This window comes from Neovison vison, chromosome 8 (genome assembly GCF_020171115.1).
Source record: "Neovison vison isolate M4711 chromosome 8, ASM_NN_V1, whole genome shotgun sequence".
Lineage (NCBI taxonomy): Eukaryota > Metazoa > Chordata > Mammalia > Carnivora > Mustelidae > Neogale > Neogale vison.
In genome coordinates, this window is record NC_058098.1 from 128457877 (window position 1) to 128476231 (window position 18355).

The following is an 18355-nucleotide window of genomic DNA, read 5'->3' on the forward strand; positions in this document are numbered from 1 at the left end:
GGCAGCGACAGAGTAAGAAGGCAGCTAAACTGATAATGAAAATTCAACATAGGAGATACTATGAAGGGTATAGTGGAAAAGTACAAGGCACAGAGAAGCACTTGATAAGGGAACCCAACAAGATCTGTGGTGGTCAGGGAAGCCTTTTGCTGTCAGATTTTATGCTTGTGTTATGGATGAGGAGACTTGCATGACTAACTCAGATTAAGGGGACTTTATTTTTTTTTTTGAAGGGGGGGTACTTTATTACTGAAAGACTTTCAACATAGAAATTGCTATGGAAATTTATTATTTGATTTAACTAACTTTAATTTTTATATCAGGGTCTGGAGAAACAACCTATGACCGCAGGAATTCATTCACATTATCATGTGATGGGTATCTACGCCACAGATTACTGGATTCAACGATGAAATTCAGTCACGTGGAAAAAATTAGAAATAATCCAGCCTCAAAAAGTTTGCTAACATTTGAAGCTTCCAGTGCCTGGGGACCTCAGATGTCTGCTTCAGTACATTTGGACTCAAAAAAGAAACATCATTTGTATGTCAGGGAAGCCAAGATTGATGGGCAGTTGAGAGTCTCTTCGTTCTACGCTAAAGGCACATATGGCTTGACTTACCAGAGGGATTCTAACACTGGCCAGTTAAGTGGAGAGTCCAACCTGAGGTTTAACTCCTCCTACCTCCAGGGTACCAACCAGATGACAGGAAGTTATGAGGATGGAACTGTCTCGTTAACCTCCACCTCGGATCTGCAAGATGGCGTCATTAAAAATACTGCTTTCCTAAGATACGAGAACTATGAGCTGACCCTGAAATCAGACACCAATGGGAAGCACGAGGACTTTGCCACTTCTAACAAAGTGGACATGACCTTCTCCAGGCAAAATGCATTGCTACGTTCTGAGTATCAGGCCGATTACAAGTCATTGAGGTTCTTCACCCTGCTTTCCGGATCACTAAATTCCCATGGCCTTGAATTAAATGCTGATATTTTGGGCACAGACAAAATTAACAGTGGTGCTCACAAAGCAACGCTAAGGATTGCCCAGGATGGACTGTCCACCAGTGCAACTACCAACTTGAAATATAGCCCGCTGGTGCTGCAGAATGAGCTGAACGCCGCGCTTGGCCTCTCCGGGGCGTCTATGAAATTAACAGCGAACGGCCGCTTCAGGGAACACAATGCAAAATTCAGTCTGGATGGAAAAGCTGCCCTCACAGAGGTGTCACTGGGAAGTGCTTATCAGGCCATGATCTTGGGCGTCGACAGCAAAAATGTCTTCAATTTCAAAATTAGCCGGGAGGGCCTGAAGCTTTCAAATGACATGATGGGATCTTACGCGGAGATGAAGCTTGACTACACAAACAGCCTGAATATTGCAGGGTTATCTCTGGACTTCTCTTCAAAACTTGACAACATTTACAGCTCTGACAAGTTTTATAAGCAAAATGTTAATGTACAGCTACAGCCCTATTCTCTCGTAACTACTTTAAACAATGACCTGAAATTCAATGCCCTGGATCTGACCAACAATGGGAAGTTACGGCTAGAACCCCTGAAGCTGAACGTGGGTGGGAACATAAAAGGACTCTACCAAAACAACGAAATAAAACACATCTACACCATTTCTTATGGTGACTTATCAGCAAGTTATAAAACAGACACCGTAGCGAAAGTGCAGGGTACGGAGTTCAGCCATCGGGTCAACACAAACATGGCTGGGCTGGCTTCGACCATCGACATCAGTACAAACTACAACTCAGACTCACTCCACTTCAGCAACGCTGTTCACTCTGCCGTGGCCCCATTTACAATGACCATTGATGCACACACAAATGGCAATGGGAAACTGAGTCTCTGGGGAGAGCACAGTGGGCAGCTGTATAGCAAATTCCTGCTGAAAGCAGAACCTCTGTCCCTTACTTTCTCTCATGATTACAAAGGATCCACAAGCCACCATCTCCCGTTGAAGAGCAGCATCACGACTGCTCTTGATCACAAAGTCAGCGCCCTGCTTACTCCGGCTGAGCAGACCAGCACCTGGAAGCTCAAGACCCGCCTGAATGAAAATGAATACAGCCAGGACTTCGATGCTTATAATAATAAAGACAAAGTTGGTGTGGAGCTTCAAGGACAAGCCCTGGCTGACCTCACCCTGCTAGACTACCCCATTAAAGTGCCATTTTTGTTCAGTGAGCACACCAACATAACTGACGCTTTAGGGTTGAGGGATGCTGTTGACCAGCCCCAAAAATTCAGTGTTGTTGCTTCCGTAAAATATGATAAGAATCAAGATGTCCACACTATCAACCTCCCATTCTTTGAAACCCTGCCAGAATATTTCGAGGAGAAACGAATGGTGATTATAACCGTACTGGAAACCATACAGAGAGAACTGAAACTCATTGATGTTGATCAGTTTGTGAGGAAATACAGAACAGCCTTGGACGAGCTCCCACAACAAGTGAATGGTTATTTGAATGCACTCAATTGGGAGAGACAAATTTCGAGTGCCAAGGAGAAACTAACTGCTCTCGTGGAGAATTATAAAATTACAGAAAATGATCTACAAATCACATTAGACAATACCAAAATCAGCCTTAATGACAAACTGTCTCAACTAAAAACATATGTGATACAATTTGATCAGTATATTAATGATAATTATGATTTAGATGATTTTAAAACTGCTATTGCTAAGATTATTGATCAAATCATTGAAAATCTGAAAATTCTTGATGAACATTATCATATCCATGTAAATTTAGTAAAAACAATCCATAATGTGTGTTTGTTTATTGAAAAGACTGACTTTAGCAGAATTGGAAGTAGTACTGCATTTTGGATTCAAAATGTGGATGCAAAGTATAAAATCAAAATCCAGATACAAGAGAAATTACAACAGATCAAGACACAGATTGAGAATCTAGACCTCCAGCACCTTGCTGAACAGTTAAAACAGCAGGTCCAGGCTACTGATGTCAGAGTTCTTTTACATTGGTTGAGAACTATAATTCCATTTCAAAGAATACAGGAAATTATTGAGCATGTGAAATACTATATTATAAATCTTATGAAAGATTTTGAAGTAGCTGAGAAAATCAGTGCACTTGGAACCATGTCCCATGAGTTAATTAAGATGTATGAAGTAGACAAACACATCCAGGTTTTAATGGATAAATCGGTACAGTTGGCCCACCAATATAAGTTGACAGAGACTGTTCAGAAGCTAAGCAGTGTCCTACAACAAGTTAAGATAAAAGATCACTTTGAGAAATTGGTTACATTTATTGATAATGCTATCAAACAACTTAAAGCATTGTCTTTTAAAAAAATCATTGAACAAGTAAACAGATCCCTTGACTTGTTGGTAAAGAGATTAAGGTCATTTGATTACCACCAGTTTGTAAATGAAACCAATAACAAAATCCATGAGGTGACCCAGAGACTCAATGGTGAAATCCAGGCCCTGGAACTTTCACAGAAAGCTAAAGCACTGACACTGTTTGTAGAAGACATCAAGGCCAAGGTTTCAGTCCATCTGGAACACCTCAAGGGCACCCAAATAAACATATTCTTTGATCAGTTGCAGAAAGTTTTAAGTTCAACATCTTTAATCTACATGAAAGAAAAATTCCAAGAAACCCTAGAAGATATACGAGACCGGTTGTATCAAATGGACATTCAGCAGGAAGTTCAACGGTACCTGTCCCTGATCGGCCAGGCTTACAGCACACTTGTCACTTTTATTTCTGACTGGTGGAGTCTCGCTGCTAAGAACCTCACTGACTTTGCAGAACAGTATTCTATCCAAGACTGGGCTGAGAACCTGAAAGCCTTGGTAGAACGAGGATTCACTATTCCTGAAATCCAGACCACTTTCGGAACCATGCCTGCCTTTGAAGTCAGTCTCCGTGCTCTTCAGGAAGCTACGTTTCAGACTCCGGACTTCATAGTCCCCCTGACAGATCTGAAGGTTCCATCAATTCAGATCAACTTCAAAAGGTTGAAAGATATAGAGGTGCCATCCAAGTTTGCCACGCCAGAATTTACTGTCCTTAATACCTTTCATGTGCCTTCCTTTACAATTGACTTGGTAGAAATAAAAGCAAAGATCATCAGAACTATTGACCAAATGCTGCATGGGGAGCTGCAGTGGCCAGTTCCAGAAGTGGACCTGAGGGACCTGATAGGGGTGGACACTATTCTTGCTAGTATCACTCTGCCAGACTTCCATCTGCCAGAAATCACAATTCCAGAACTCATAATCCCAAATCTCGATTTTAAAGATTATCAAGTTCCTGACCTTCACATACCAGAATTCCAGCTTCCCAGCATCTCACCCACAGTTGAAGTCCCTACTTTTGGCAAGCTTCATAGCCTTTTGAAAATCCAGTCTCCCCTTTTCACATTAGATGCAAATGCTGACGTTCAGAATGTAACGATTTCAGGGAACAGGGCAGAGATCGCAGCTTCTGTCACTGCCAAAGGAGAGTCCAAATTAGAAGTTCTCAATTTCAATTTTCAAGCCAACGCACAGCTTTCAGACCCTGAGATTAATCCACTGATTATGAAGCAATCCATGAGGTTCTCCAGCAAGTACCTGAAAACAGAGCACGAGAGTGAAGTGCTGTTTTTTGGAAATAGGATTGAGGGAAAATCAAACACGGTGGCAGGCTTACACACAGAAAAAAATACGCTGGAGCTTAGTCATGGTGTGCTTGTCAGGATAAACAATCAGCTTACTTTGGACAGCAACACAAAATACTTTCACAAATTGAACGTCCCCAAGCTGGACTTTTCTAGCCAGGCTGAGCTGCGTAATGAAATCAAGACCCTATTGGGAGCTGGACATGTAGCATGGAATTCTTCTGGTCTAGGGTCATGGAAATGGGCATGCCACACATTCTCAGATGAAGGGTCCCATGAATCACAAGCTGGCTTTACTATGGAAGGCCCCAGTGCTTCCTTTGGGTTATCTAATAAGATCAATAGCAAACACCTAAGATTAAGCCAAAACTTGGTTTATGAATCTGGCTTCTTCGACTTTGCTAAATTTGAAATCCAGTCACAGGTTGAATCCCAGCATGTGGGGCACAGTGTTCTGGCTGCTAAAGGCACAGCACTGCTTGGAGAAAGGAAGGCAGAGATAACTGGCAACCATGATGCTCATTTAAATGGAAAAGTTATTGGAAATTTAAAAAATTCTCTTTTCTTTGCAGCACAGCCATTTGAGATTACTGCATCCACGAACAATGAAGGGAATTTGAAAGTTAGTTTTCCATTAAAATTGATAGGGAAGGTAGACTTCCTGAATAATTACGCATTGTTTTTGAGTCCCAGCACCCAACAAGCAAGTTGGCAAGCAAGTGCCAGGTTCAATCAGTATAAGTACCATCAGAATTTCTCTGCTGGAAACAATGAGAACAGCATTGAGGCCCACATAGGAATAAATGGAGAAGCCAACCTGGATTTCCTTAACATTCCTTTGACGATTCCTGAAATGACTCTACCTTACACATCACTCACAACTCCCCAGGTGAAAGATTTCTCCCTTTGGGAAAAAACAGGCTTGAAGGATTTCTTGAAGACAACAAAGCAATCATTTGATTTAAGTGTAAAGGCTCAGTATAAGAAAAACAAAGACGAGCACATCATCCCAATTCCTTTTTATGCAAAAGATTTCCAGGTACTGAGTACCCCAAATGATATTTTCATTCCAGCCATGGGCAATATTACCTATGACTTTTCCTTTAAGTCAGTCCTCATCACGCTGAATACCAATGTTGGACTGTATAACCAGTCAGATATTGTTGCTTATTTCCTAACTTCCTCTTCTTCTGTCACTGATGCTCTGCAGTACAAATTAGAGGGCACCACGAGTTTGACGAGGAAAAGAGGTTTGAAGCTAGCCACAGCTTTGTCTCTGAGTAATAAATTTATGGAAGGAAATCATGACAGTACTTTTAGTTTGACCAAGAAAAACATGGAGGCATCAGTGACAACATCTGCAGAAGTCCAAATTCCTATTTTGAGAATGAAATTCAAGCAAGAACTTAATGGAAATACCAAGTCGAAGCCTACTGTCTCTTCATCCATTGAATTAATATATGATCTCAATTCTACTGCTACAGGAACAATCAACCACAAACTCAACTTAGAGAGCCTCACCTCTTACTTTTACATTGAGTCATCTACCAAAGGAGATATCAAGGGCTCAGTACTTTCATTAGAATATTCAGGAACTATTGACAGCGAAGCCAGTACTTACTTGAATTCCAAGAGTACTCGGTCTTCAGTGAAGCTGCAAGGGGCTTCCAAAGTTGATGGTATCTGGAACCTTGAAGTAAAAGAAAATTTTGCTGGAGAAGCCACTCTGCAACGCATCTATGCCATCTGGGAACACAACACAAAAAACTATTTACAGCTAGGAGGCTTCATTTTATCATCTGGAGAGCATACAAGCAAAGCCACCCTGGTACTCTCCCCATGGAAAATATCAGCCTTCATTCATGTCCATGAAAGTCAGCCCCATTCCCTCCTTGAAATCAATTACCTTGGCCAGGAGGTGTCCCTACATGCTAACACTGAGAACCAGAAGATCAGCTGGAAAAGTGAGGTCCAGGTTCATTCTCAGTTCTTCCAGAACAACATACAAATTTCCAATGGCCAAGAAGAGGCACGCCTTGACATTGCAAGTTCCTTAAAAGTGTCCCCATGGTTCCTCAAAGATATTGTCCTTCCAGTTTATGACAAGAGCTTATGGGACCTCCTAAAGTTGGATGTCACCACCAGCATTGATACGAAACAGGATCTTCATGCTTCAACTGCCCTTGTGTATACCAAAAACCCCAATGGCTATCATTTCTCTTTCCCTTTGCAAGAATTAGCTGATAAATTTATTATCCCCAGACTGAAACTAAGTGATCTAAATTCAAGTTTTGTCATACCTACATTCCAAGTCCCATTTACAGATCTTCAGGTTCCATCCTACACGTTTGATTTCACTGAAATAAGAATCTATAAGAAGCTAAGCACTTTGCCCTTTTCCCTCTATATACCAACACTACCCAAAGTAAAATTCCCCCAACTTGATGTGTTAACAAAGTATTCTGAACCAGAAGACTCTTCAGTTCCCTTTTTTGAGATAACTATGCCTGCATCTCAGTTAACTGTGTCCCAATTCACCTTTCCAAAAAGTTTTTCAGCTCACAGTGCTATTGGGTATCTAAATGAGGTGGCCAGGAAAATTGCAGACATTGAGTTGCCAGTCATTACCATACCTGAGCAGACTATTGAGATACCTACCCTTACATTCTCTGTACCTGCTGGAATTTTCATTCCCTTCTTTGGAGGACTGACTGCACATTTTGGAGTGGCCTCTCCCATGTATAATGGTAATTGGAGTGCTGGTTTGAAAAACAAAGGAGAATATGTTGAAACATTCCTGAATGCTACATGCAGTTCAACCATTCAATTCCTGGAATATGATCTAAATGGTAAGATCCTCTCCTATATGCTCTATATTTGCAATGAGAGTTGTGAATGAATAATTAGATATTTTTGTAAGACTGGAAGCAAAATTACTTCCACAGCAAAATTTTAAAAAGAGAGAAGGAAAAGGGTATATACCCCACATGTAAAAACCATCCTATAGAAAACCTATGATATTCAAGAGAAATAGATTCCAAGAAAGTGTATTTTTTTCCTGTGATGACCTTAGGACTAAAAATGTCTCCTTCTGTTTATCGTTGTTAAATATGGACTGCATGTTTCAAACATGTAAAGCATGTAGTTGAGATGGAATTCTCCTGGTTTTCACAATGAAAATGCTTATGTCTTGAAATTCTTAATCTAATGAAATATAGCTTTTCTCCTCTACAGTTGTGGGAACACACAAATTTGAAGATGGCATGTTCATCTGTAGGACGAAAGGAACATTTGCACACCGTGACATCAGTGCAGAATACAAAGAAGATAGCAAATATCAAGGACTTCAGTATGGAACTTTTATGGAAATCTCACCTCTTTTCAAATCACTGTGATATTTTTTTCTTCCCAAATCCGTGCCCCTTTCATGATGGCTCATCTGCTTTTCTACTTTCAGGGACTGGAAAAAAGAGATTCACCTTGACATCACCAGCCCAGCATTCACTGATGTCCATCTGCACCACCAACTAAGCAAGAACAGCCTCTCCTCCTCTGTGACCTCCCCAGCCATAGGCACTGTAGCCTTGGACTTGGAAGAAAATAACAGTACCTTAAAATGGAACTTGTACTATCGCCCTCGGGTGAGTCCCATCTAATGGGTTACATACCCTAAGAATGGGTAGAGAATTTGGGAAGATCAATTCAATTCATTACAAGTATTCTCTCAAGGCTTTTCCAAAGTACAGGAAAACAAGCAATGAGCAGGCTGAACTTTTTCTCTGAGAAACTACTCTCCAGAATGTACTACCATGATTTTGTTGATTTTAGTTATGATGGGCACATATGACATCCTATTTCCGCTATTATTTTATTACTTTATGGCAAATTTAGAGTGATGAGGGTTATGCCTCATCATCTAAATCATGAGCAAACTCTTCTGAGTACAGTTTTTCCATAGTGATTTCCAGAGTATCTGAGGCTTCAAAAATTTTTCCCACAATAGAAGCGTTAGCTGAGATATGCCAAATTTTTCTCATGTACTTTACACGTTCTACTGGGGCCAAATCAAAGCTGCCATTAGTAGAAACGAAGAAGCCATAAAGTTCTGGTGCAAGAGTTTGTCATAGGTTTGGAGAATGAATGACTCCTCATACGAGTATCCTAGAACTCTGCTAGATGGGCTCTGGACTTTTCCCTTTTTGCTACTTCTCCTTTCTCTGAAGTAGTCTTTTTCTACTTTCTCCTCCTCCTCCTCCCCCTCCCCAACACTCTCCCCCTCTTCTAATCTTCAGTCCTTAAGAAGGCCTTAATGTTGAGCGTTACTGTGTAAATGCCATGCATAATTTTATCTTTCCTGGGTTACATGATAAAGAGGAATTAACAACAGTGAATTTGTTTAACCATAACACAAACACATGAACTGACATATGAAAGATAAATCCCCTTCAGAGTATGAAAGATCCTCTGATCTTTACTTTTAACTGCTAATGAAGTTTTAGTGTAGTATATTATGTATCAGGATAATGGAAAACATGTTCTTTTCATCTTCTTTTTTTTTTAAATTTTAGTCCTCTCTAGATAAAAAACTTGACATATTCAAAACTGAATGGAGGTACCAGGAATCTGGTGAGAACCGTCAGATCAAAGTCAGCTGGGAAGAGGAAGCAGCATCTGAACTGCTAAGCTCTCTCAAAGACAATGTGCCCAAGGCCACGAGGGCTCTTTATAACTATGCTAACAAGTACCACCAGGAGCACACAGGACTCGATCTGGGAGATGCTTCTTTAAAACTGAGAAGAAGTCTGCAGAATAGCGCTGAGTGGGCCTATCAAGGTGCCATGAGGCAGATTGATGAGGCAGAAATAGAGCTCCAGAGGATAGCCAGAGATACCACTAGAACCTACCAGCAGTGGAAGTACAAGGCCCAGGATTTGTACCAGAAACTGTCACTGGCTCAGGGAGACCAAGCTGATCTCCAGGGACTCCAGAATGACATGTTTGACAGATTAATAGTAGTTACTCAGAAATACAAAGTCTTAGTCAGTCATCAGATTGACTCGTTGGTTGATTTCCTGAAGTCCACCAAATTCCAGCTCCCAGGAAAAGCCGGGACATATACTATAGATGAAGTCTGCACTGTGGTCATGAAGAAAGTAGGGCAGGTGCTTTCCAAGATATATTCAAAAATCCACAGTGGGTCAGAAATACTGTTTTCTTATTTCCAAGACCTGATGGAGAAATCTGAATTAATCAAGGACCTAGAAATTAAAATTCCTTTTGAGTCAAAGAATGTTAAATTAAAAAATTTAATCTCAGAGTTTGGGAGTCTATTGGAATATTTATCAGATAAGCTACAGGATATATTTAATAAACTTCAGTCTCTCAAGACTACAGAGATGCTAAGTGATCTTCAAAACCAGTTACAAGACACTTTCAAAGACATAGAAGAAGTTATTCCATACTTAAAGGGGACAGAATTTACTTATCTCATTGATTATATTCAAGACAAGATCAACATAATTTTCAATAAGTCTATCACATATGTTTCTGAACTCCTGTCCCTTTACCTTGGCAAGTTTAATGAACTTGAATACAGGCTTCAGGAAGCTTCTGAACAGTTACAGCAGTACCGTCAGTACATAAAGGATCTTCACAAAGAATCTGTTGATCCAAGTGTGTTCAGCTGGACAACGAGGTTTTATGAACTTGAAGAAAAGATCATCTGCTTCCTCGAGAACCTAGTGGGTGTCCTTAAGGACTTGCACTCCACTTACATTGTCAGCACTGCTATGTTGTCTTCCGAAGTCTCAAATCATGTTGAGCAGTGGCAGAAAGATATCCAGGAATACCTTAGCATCCTTACTGATGCAGATGGAAAAGGGAAAGAGAAGATTGCAGAGCTTTCTACTAGGGCTCAGGAAAAAATTAAAAGCTGGGCCATTGCAACGAAGGAAATCATTTCTGATTACCATCAGCAGTTCAGATATAAACTACAAGATTTTTCAGAACAACTCTCTGATTATAATGAAAAATTCATTACTGAGTCCAAAAGATTGATTGACCTGTTCATTCAAAAATACCACATGTTTCTAACATATATCACTGAATTGCTGAAAGAGATACAATTGACCACAGTCAATAACATGATCCCCTACATCACGGTTTCTCCAGGGGAATTTACTATCACCTTCTAATTGTTTATAGCAATTAATTAATTGTTTCAATTAAACTTTCATATAGTAGGGGGAAATTCAAACTGTACTTATTGATATAACCACACACTGCGCCAACCTTATGGCAAGCAGCTCACTATAAACAGAAGCCCATATGAACTGGATCTGCACGGAAGCTGGTTATCAGATCTCTGAAGGTCTCTCAAGTCTGGGAAATAACATTTCTTTTGCCAGTTAAAAAAAAATCAGGATCTGAGTTATTTTGTGAAACGTGGGGGAGGGAGAACAAATAAATGAATTCTTCATTGCATATACTAGCACGCAATTTGACTCATTCATATTGAAAAATAACAAAATGAGGGTATTGGTTCTAATATCTGGTATTTCAAAACTTCTAGAAGAATACACGCAGACTTTAGAGTAATAGAATAAAAGAGGAAAGGGAGAATTTGAGGAGGGAAATATTTTGCCACCTAAAAGAAAAAAAAAGGTAAGTGATATCAAGGATTGTATTTGCCAAGTGAAAAGGAAGAACTATCTCCAAAGGCTTTCATGTAATATGATTCCAAGGAGCAACTTACTTGTCTTCATGGGCCACAGTCTTCTTTGTCCACCAGTCTGCCCTCACCAGGTAAGGCACTCTATTGGGCTCTGAGATAAAACAATGGGCTCTTTGTTTCACCAGCCTGCCAGGGATGGAGAAAAGATAGTAAGGAAATCCTGGCCTAAAGGACTTTATGATAATAGGGACCTCAGATGTCTCTCTGCGGCTTAGCAGCTTCCACTCAAAGCACAGAAAATAAGGGTGGAAGAGGGAGCATGGAGACATAAATTCCTAACATTTCTGAGACCAAGCATACATTTATGTTCTTGAGTTTCCTTATTCCCCCAAATTTAGTATCTAACAAACCCAAGTATAATCAAAACTTAAGAATGTCTCCTGCCATATCCACTCACCTCAAACTCTTAGTTTTAAACCTTGGCAACCTCCGGTCAGAGCGTCCAAGCTGAGCTCCAGCAAGGGAAGGCTGCAGAGAATCTGTGCAGCACAACCATCACCAATATCTTGGGGAAGGTGAGCTCTGTCTTTCCTTTCAATGGCATTGAACAACAAAAGCTGGATGCGGCCTCTGGAGAAGAAGAAATTGGAGATTACCACCCCTTCTGAATCCTAAATGAGGTCTGTTTGGAAATGACTCTTTCTATCCCCAAATTCCTTCAAACTTCATTATTTCCTAAAGCTTTCACATTCCCTTGGTGAATCTCTGTTAAATCCCTGTTAAAATACACAAGCATTACCTGGAAAAGAAAAACACATTAGCCTATTGGTATCTTAGCAGGATTCTTTAGAACTAAGGAGCCAAAAATAGTCCTAGGGAAGTGGAATACATGGTAGTGTATGGATCTGGTCCTGAAGAAACCAGATAATGAATTGGATAATGAATCAATAGATGGATGGACAGACAGATGGATGGATGAATGGACAGAGAGCTGAGTGAAAGAGTGGGTAAATGAGGGGTTAATTCCAAATGTGATAGATGGAGGAAAATGAGCCCCAGGTCCCAGGGCATCACATGAGTGCTTCTAGGCATCGCCCTAGAAGAGTTCCCCTGATGAGCTCTGAGTAGCAAGAACGTACTAAGTGCTAAATTGAAAGGAGGCCTGGAATTGCAGCTTAATTTGGAGGGGGAGGGGTAGTCCAAGGTTTCTGATGTTCATGTAATGATATCTACATCTAGGGCATAACAAGAAGAAGAAATAGAACCAAATCTGAAATGATCACGTAATCCCAGTGCCCACCTGTCCCTTCACATGGAGCTCCTGGATGACTTAGAAAACCTTCAGTATGCTCATTCAAGTTGGGATAAGGGATACTTGGGAGGACTTCGACTTTGAGTTCTTCTTTGGTCTTCTACCATCAATCAGGAAACTTCCCTGGGATCGATTATTGGCTACATTCCTTACTTGCTTATCAATTTGGATTACTTATTTCCCCTCAGTGAGCCTATTTTCTAAACTACCAAGTGAGGCTAATATCTATCCTGCCTGTCTTTGAAGGGTTGTTCATTAAAAAAAAAAAAAAAAATCCATTGGAATAATACATGTGAAAGAACTTTTACAATCATTAACTTTTTTTTTTAAGTGCCATGATTTTTAGATGATAATCTAAATGACTTTAATGCAAGGAGAGGAAATAGAAGCAGGGAGACCTATCCAGTTCAATGAGCATTCATTAAATGTTTCCATAGGTTAAACACAAAGGCTCTATAGAGGAAACCAAGGTCCATACGATGCAGTTCATAGGTACCTTCCCATTTGTCTATCAAAGGTAGAATGTGTTATCTTGTGATGGGCATAAAGAAAGTACTGTGAAGGCTTATAACAGGAAAGAATGAGAATCAAGAAATTTTCATGAAGAAACTGGAATGAATCTTGAAAATGCAATGACAAGTGATAAGGTGGAAACTGCATTCTAGATGAAGGAAAACATGCAGAAAAGAAGATGGGGGTGTGTGTGTGAGAGACGCTGGCTCATCTAGTCGCCAGAGCACAGGAAATGGAAAGGGAGACAGGATTGCAAAGGCAGGTTTGGCGGGTTTGCAGAGATCTCAAAAACCAGGGTGTAAGGTGGTACCTTCGTTGCTGGAGAAGGGCACCCAATGAAAGTTTTGGAACAGGACGGGTGATAGAAGTTGTGATCTAAGAAAACTGCTATGGCAACTCATGTAGAATAAATTGTAATTGGATGAATATGGATACAAAGCTGTGTCAGCATCCAAATAAAAGATGCTAAGTGCCTTAGCCAAGTCATGATGGCTAGGAATGTTGAGGAGGGATAGGACATAAGAAGCATCGTGAAGGCATATTTGACAGAACTAAGGGGCTGATTATTTAGAACAGAAGGGATAGTGCAGAAGCTATTGGAAAGGAAGTTGCCTTGATAAATCACCAGCACCAAGAATTGCAGAGGGTACAGGAGACACCAGAAGAGCAAAGGAGAACAATGAGTGAAACAGACAGGAGAGTTATAAAATTTTGAACCTGAATAGCTTGAAGACCTATGGGGCATCATGGAAACAGAAGGAATGTGCTGGGGGCAGATTATTAGTGTAAGGCATGGACTCACAGACTATCACAGCTGGAAAGGGACTATGGCAGGGTTCAAGTTGTAGCAGTATGCCTAAGCAGAAATTACAAGCAAGCTATTAAGCTGGAGATATGTGCTAGAGAGACAATATTCAAAGGAATAGAGACAAAGGAGAATTTTAACTAATATTGCATTAATTTTATGACTTATAAGTATCTTTAGAAACTTAACAAGAAAACAAAGAGGTTTTTTTTTTCTTGTACAATTAATTAGGTATGATCTTGAGAGTGAGCCAACATATACATCTTTTAAAAACATATCGTGAGGTGACATGGAAAATCCTACTATAATCACAGATCTTCTTTCTGTAAAACAAATGGCCAATGTTTCAAACCAAAGAAGAAGTGAAATAATGGAGCCCAGGCCAGGTCCCTGGAACCTTGGAAGGAAGCTTGATCAGGCTGTGTGCTTTAGTTTTACTTCTGGCTCTTGCCTAGTGTAGGGGTGTTGTCCCCACAATAAACCTTATAATAAATGAGTTCACTGGGAGTGGGCACCCCCAGGTGCATTTAGAGCAAGGCTGGTTAGGTGAGGATCCCAGTGGCCTTTTACCCATGAGATGAGCAAAGCACCCCCCCACCCGACTTCTTATTCTAGGTCCCCGTTCTGGCTCTAATTTATGACTTAGTCCCCATTCAGTCAAAGAAGAGGCCAAGCTGGCCCTCGAATAGGGCCTGCAGTATGGGAGCTGGAGTGGCCAAGCAGATGTTCCCTCTAAACGTGTCTAATAACCAGAGATAAATGTGCAGAAACAGCCCCTCCCTCTTAGCTCATCTCCTTGTCTTGCAGTTTCACATTAAGAGGTCAGCTGCACCTCCCTTCGGAGCACTCCATTTGTTGGTGCGATGGTTGGGTGGTCACCAGCAAATAACATTCCAGTTCCTCATAAAAGTTAGTGGGGTTGGTGCACATGTTTCTGTGAGGAAAGGGCCCTGCCTTCTCCTCCCGCACAGACTGCCTCAGGCCCTACTCAGGTCTGAGCGGTCAGTGATGCGGGTCACTGATGCCTGGGACACCACGTGCTAAGCCCTAACCTCGGTGTCCGTTTTACACCTCAAATGGCACCACTCAATTTCAGGTGAAAGGGATGATTCAGGCCTGGGAGGTGGCCTGGTCCATGAGCAGTGGATTGGTGTCCCCATCCTCGTGTTTAAGCTGTGGATAGGGCTGTGGCTGTGCAGTGTGATCTCTAAGCTACACTGAGTGGAAGGGTTTGGAGTTGACCCTAGAAAGTGGCCTGAGGGAAGGGTAATCGGTGAACAATCCAGCTCCACCAACTCCCCCTGGTTCCCCAAGTGCATGCCTCCCCTTCTCTGCAGGCAGGGAAGGTCAGGCTCAGGATGTCATGTGGGTCCCTGTAGAGCAGGGGGCACTAGGAAAGCTCCAGGAGCCTTAGAGCAGGTCTGAGCTAGCTTGGTGGGACCCGTGGTCATTAGAGCACTTCTGGAATTGCAGGAGGTACTAGAAGATCATGGAAACTCATTCACAGTAAGAAGATGACTGAGTGCTATCTGTGGCTCTACTTCACAGAGAGAAGGAATCCTGGGGCAGCCTGTACTCATCTCTTTTCACAAGAATGCCTCAACACTGGGGCCAAGTTCAGGCTTCACTGTGGGTGGGTTCTGTAACGTCAGGAAACTGACTTGGTTTTTCCAGTTTCGTCTTTAAAATGGGAGTTGTGAAAGAATAGGTTGAGCCATTCCGAGCAGTAGTAGAAAGTGGTTGCCTCTTATTCATAGGGTTGTAATGAAGATTAAATGAGAGAATGTAGGGGCGCCTGGGTAGTTCATTCCGTTATGACTGTATTCAGGTCATGATCTCAGGGTCCTGGGATCGAGCCCCACATAAGAGTCCCTGTTCAGCGGGGAGTCTGCTTCTCCCTCTGCCTCTGCCCATCCCCCCCTTGCTCGCTTGCTCTCAAATAAATAAATTAAATTAAAAGAGAGAATATATATCAAGTGCTTGGCATATGAAGAGTGGATAAATTGTCACATTCACAGAAGTATAAATGAATGATACACGGTTATGATTATACACAACTATGTAAAGGGATTTCACAAATAAAGGATGCAGTGAAAACGCAAGATGAAGTGCAGCATAATACCCTTTTTATAAAGTTAAAATCAACTAAAACCAAACAATTTGTTTTCTAGTTTTAGAATTATAGTTTTAAAGACAGGGAATGATAAACTCAAGAGTCAGGATAGGTTATATCTGGTGGAGACGGGCAGGGGCAAGGATGGGTATATTAGTCAGAGTATTCCAGGAAAATAGAACCAGTAAGATATGAGAGGTTTAGTATAGGAATTGGCTAAGAAATAGAGGATAAGACTATCCAGAATCTGCTCTCTGCGAGCTGGAAAACCAGGAAAGCTGGTTTTGTCCAGCGGGGTCCAAGCCCAAAGCCTGAGAACCAGGAACACTGATGTCCAAGGGGCAGAAGGGAGAAGACAGATGTCCCAGCTCAAGCAAAAGGAGCAAATTTACCCTTCCTTGTTTTATTCAGACCTCAACAGATTGGAAGGTGAACGTTTTTCCTGGGGAGGGCCATCTACTTTACTTAGTCTGCTGCTTCCAATGCTGATCTTTTCTGGAAACATCCTCATAGACAAAACCAAAATGAAGACTTCACCAGATATCTGGGCATCCCTGGGCCCAGTCAAGCTGACACCTGCAATTAGCCATCCCAAGGACGGTGCAGTAGATGTGAATTACACCCTGTTCTTATTCTTGTGGGGACTGATGAGTTTGGGAGTGTTTAATATGTTACTAATTACTTTAACTATGTTGTTGATTATTTATGTAAAACAGAAGACCGAAAAGACAAGCCTTTACGTGCCCAGCACATATGAAGCACTTAATTTATTTTGTGTTTCCTTTTCCCCTTCAGGGCATCACCCTGGGATTTTTGGGTGGACAAGCCCTCTTTTCAAGAGGAAATCATCTCATGTCTTTAGTAGCTACTTTTTTTTTTTTAAGATTTTATTTATTTATTTGACAGACAGAGATCACAAGTAGGCAGAGAGGCAGGCAGAGAGAGAGAGGGAAGAAGGCTCCCTGCTGAGCAGAGAGCCCAATGTGGGGCTCAATCCCAGGACTCCGGGATCATGACCTGAGCTGAAGGCAGAGGCTTTAGCCCACTGAGCCACCCAGGTCCCCCTAGAAGCTACTTATTAAGCTCCTTCTCTGGGCCAGTCACTCTCCTAGGCATTCAGGGTACTGCTGGGGGAGGCCCTCAGTGTGGGAGGGGCCCAGATGAAGATGACTAACAGGGATCCTGGAGCCCTGGGGAACCATGGGGACAGGGAGGGAGAAAGGTAGACTGGTTATAGGGGCCTGGGAGATTCACTTTACCTCTCTGACCTTCAGTTTCTTCATCTGCAAAATGGGAGTTCTACAGTAATGCACTCCAGGTGCACTGAATTAGTCTGGGTCCTCCTGCATGTGGAGAGTCTCCACAACTGGCTCTCTTTTATCCTCACTAGGGAGATTCTTCAAGGCCCAGCAAACAATGTCTCTTAGTCTTCAAAGTCTTCTCCGATCATCTCCGGAGCATACCCAGGACTTGTGCTTGCATTGGTCTGCTATTCCTTAACGACTCATGTTGCTGCCCCAGACCTAACCCTGAAGTCAACCAGGCCATGTGCCATGGGCTTCCCCTAGGGCCTTGTCAGTTTTCCTCTATGTTTTATCTTAGGGCTGGGGAGATGAGGGGTCCAGCCCTTCTTTGGGATTCACTGATTTTGCTAAAACAATCATTCCCTTCTGTGAAGTCCTGTCAAGCAACTCACTCAACACTGGCACGTGCTGTTTGTTGACTGACTAACCATATCAATGAAGTAGTACTTCAAGGCTTTCCCCTCACAAAGACATTTGAATGGTCGGAGGAAGAAGCTGAGGACCCGTGAGGCTGACTTCTGTCCTTTGAAGGAAGACAATCCACATCCTCCCAGGAGATGAGTGGCCAGGGGCTCCTCAGGATGGTGGGGAGGCAAAACTTCCTCTACAACTGCTCCCATCCCAGGAACTGCCTCCACCCCCCCCAAGACCTGGCCTCCTCCTTCCTGACTCCCCCCCAACCCCCAACTGAGTCTTCAGAAACCCCAGTGGACACCAGGCCTCCCGGTCCTCCATCCAGTCAGTGGAGCACTTGGCAGAATCTGCAGTTGTCTCTCCTCAGAAGCTCCTTCATGGTTGTTGGGAGGCCTGGCTCCTGCTCCATCTCTGTCCCTGGCCTGACTGCTTCTGTGAATTAGAGACCTGTCCTTATGGTCCTCTCAGAGTCTCTATCCTTATGTTCTTCCCAATACTGACAGCCTGTGGGCTGAATATGACCATGGTGTGCCCTACCTTAAGCAAAACCTACCTATCCAGAATG

General features: G+C 42.1%; 1 protein-coding gene across 1 annotated transcript in view; it reads left to right on the forward strand.

Annotated features, from left to right (window-relative positions):
* APOB (apolipoprotein B) overlaps positions 1-11139 on the forward strand; it is a 37383-nt gene extending 26244 nt beyond the window's left edge. The window contains exons 26-29 of the mRNA XM_044262005.1: positions 324-7505; positions 7891-8005; positions 8114-8297; positions 9225-11139. Of these exons, the coding sequence (XP_044117940.1) occupies positions 324-7505; positions 7891-8005; positions 8114-8297; positions 9225-10850 (9107 nt within the window). The 3' untranslated portion in view covers positions 10851-11139. The remainder of the gene's footprint in view (positions 1-323; positions 7506-7890; positions 8006-8113; positions 8298-9224) is intronic.
* The last annotated feature ends 7216 nt before the right edge of the window (positions 11140-18355 follow it).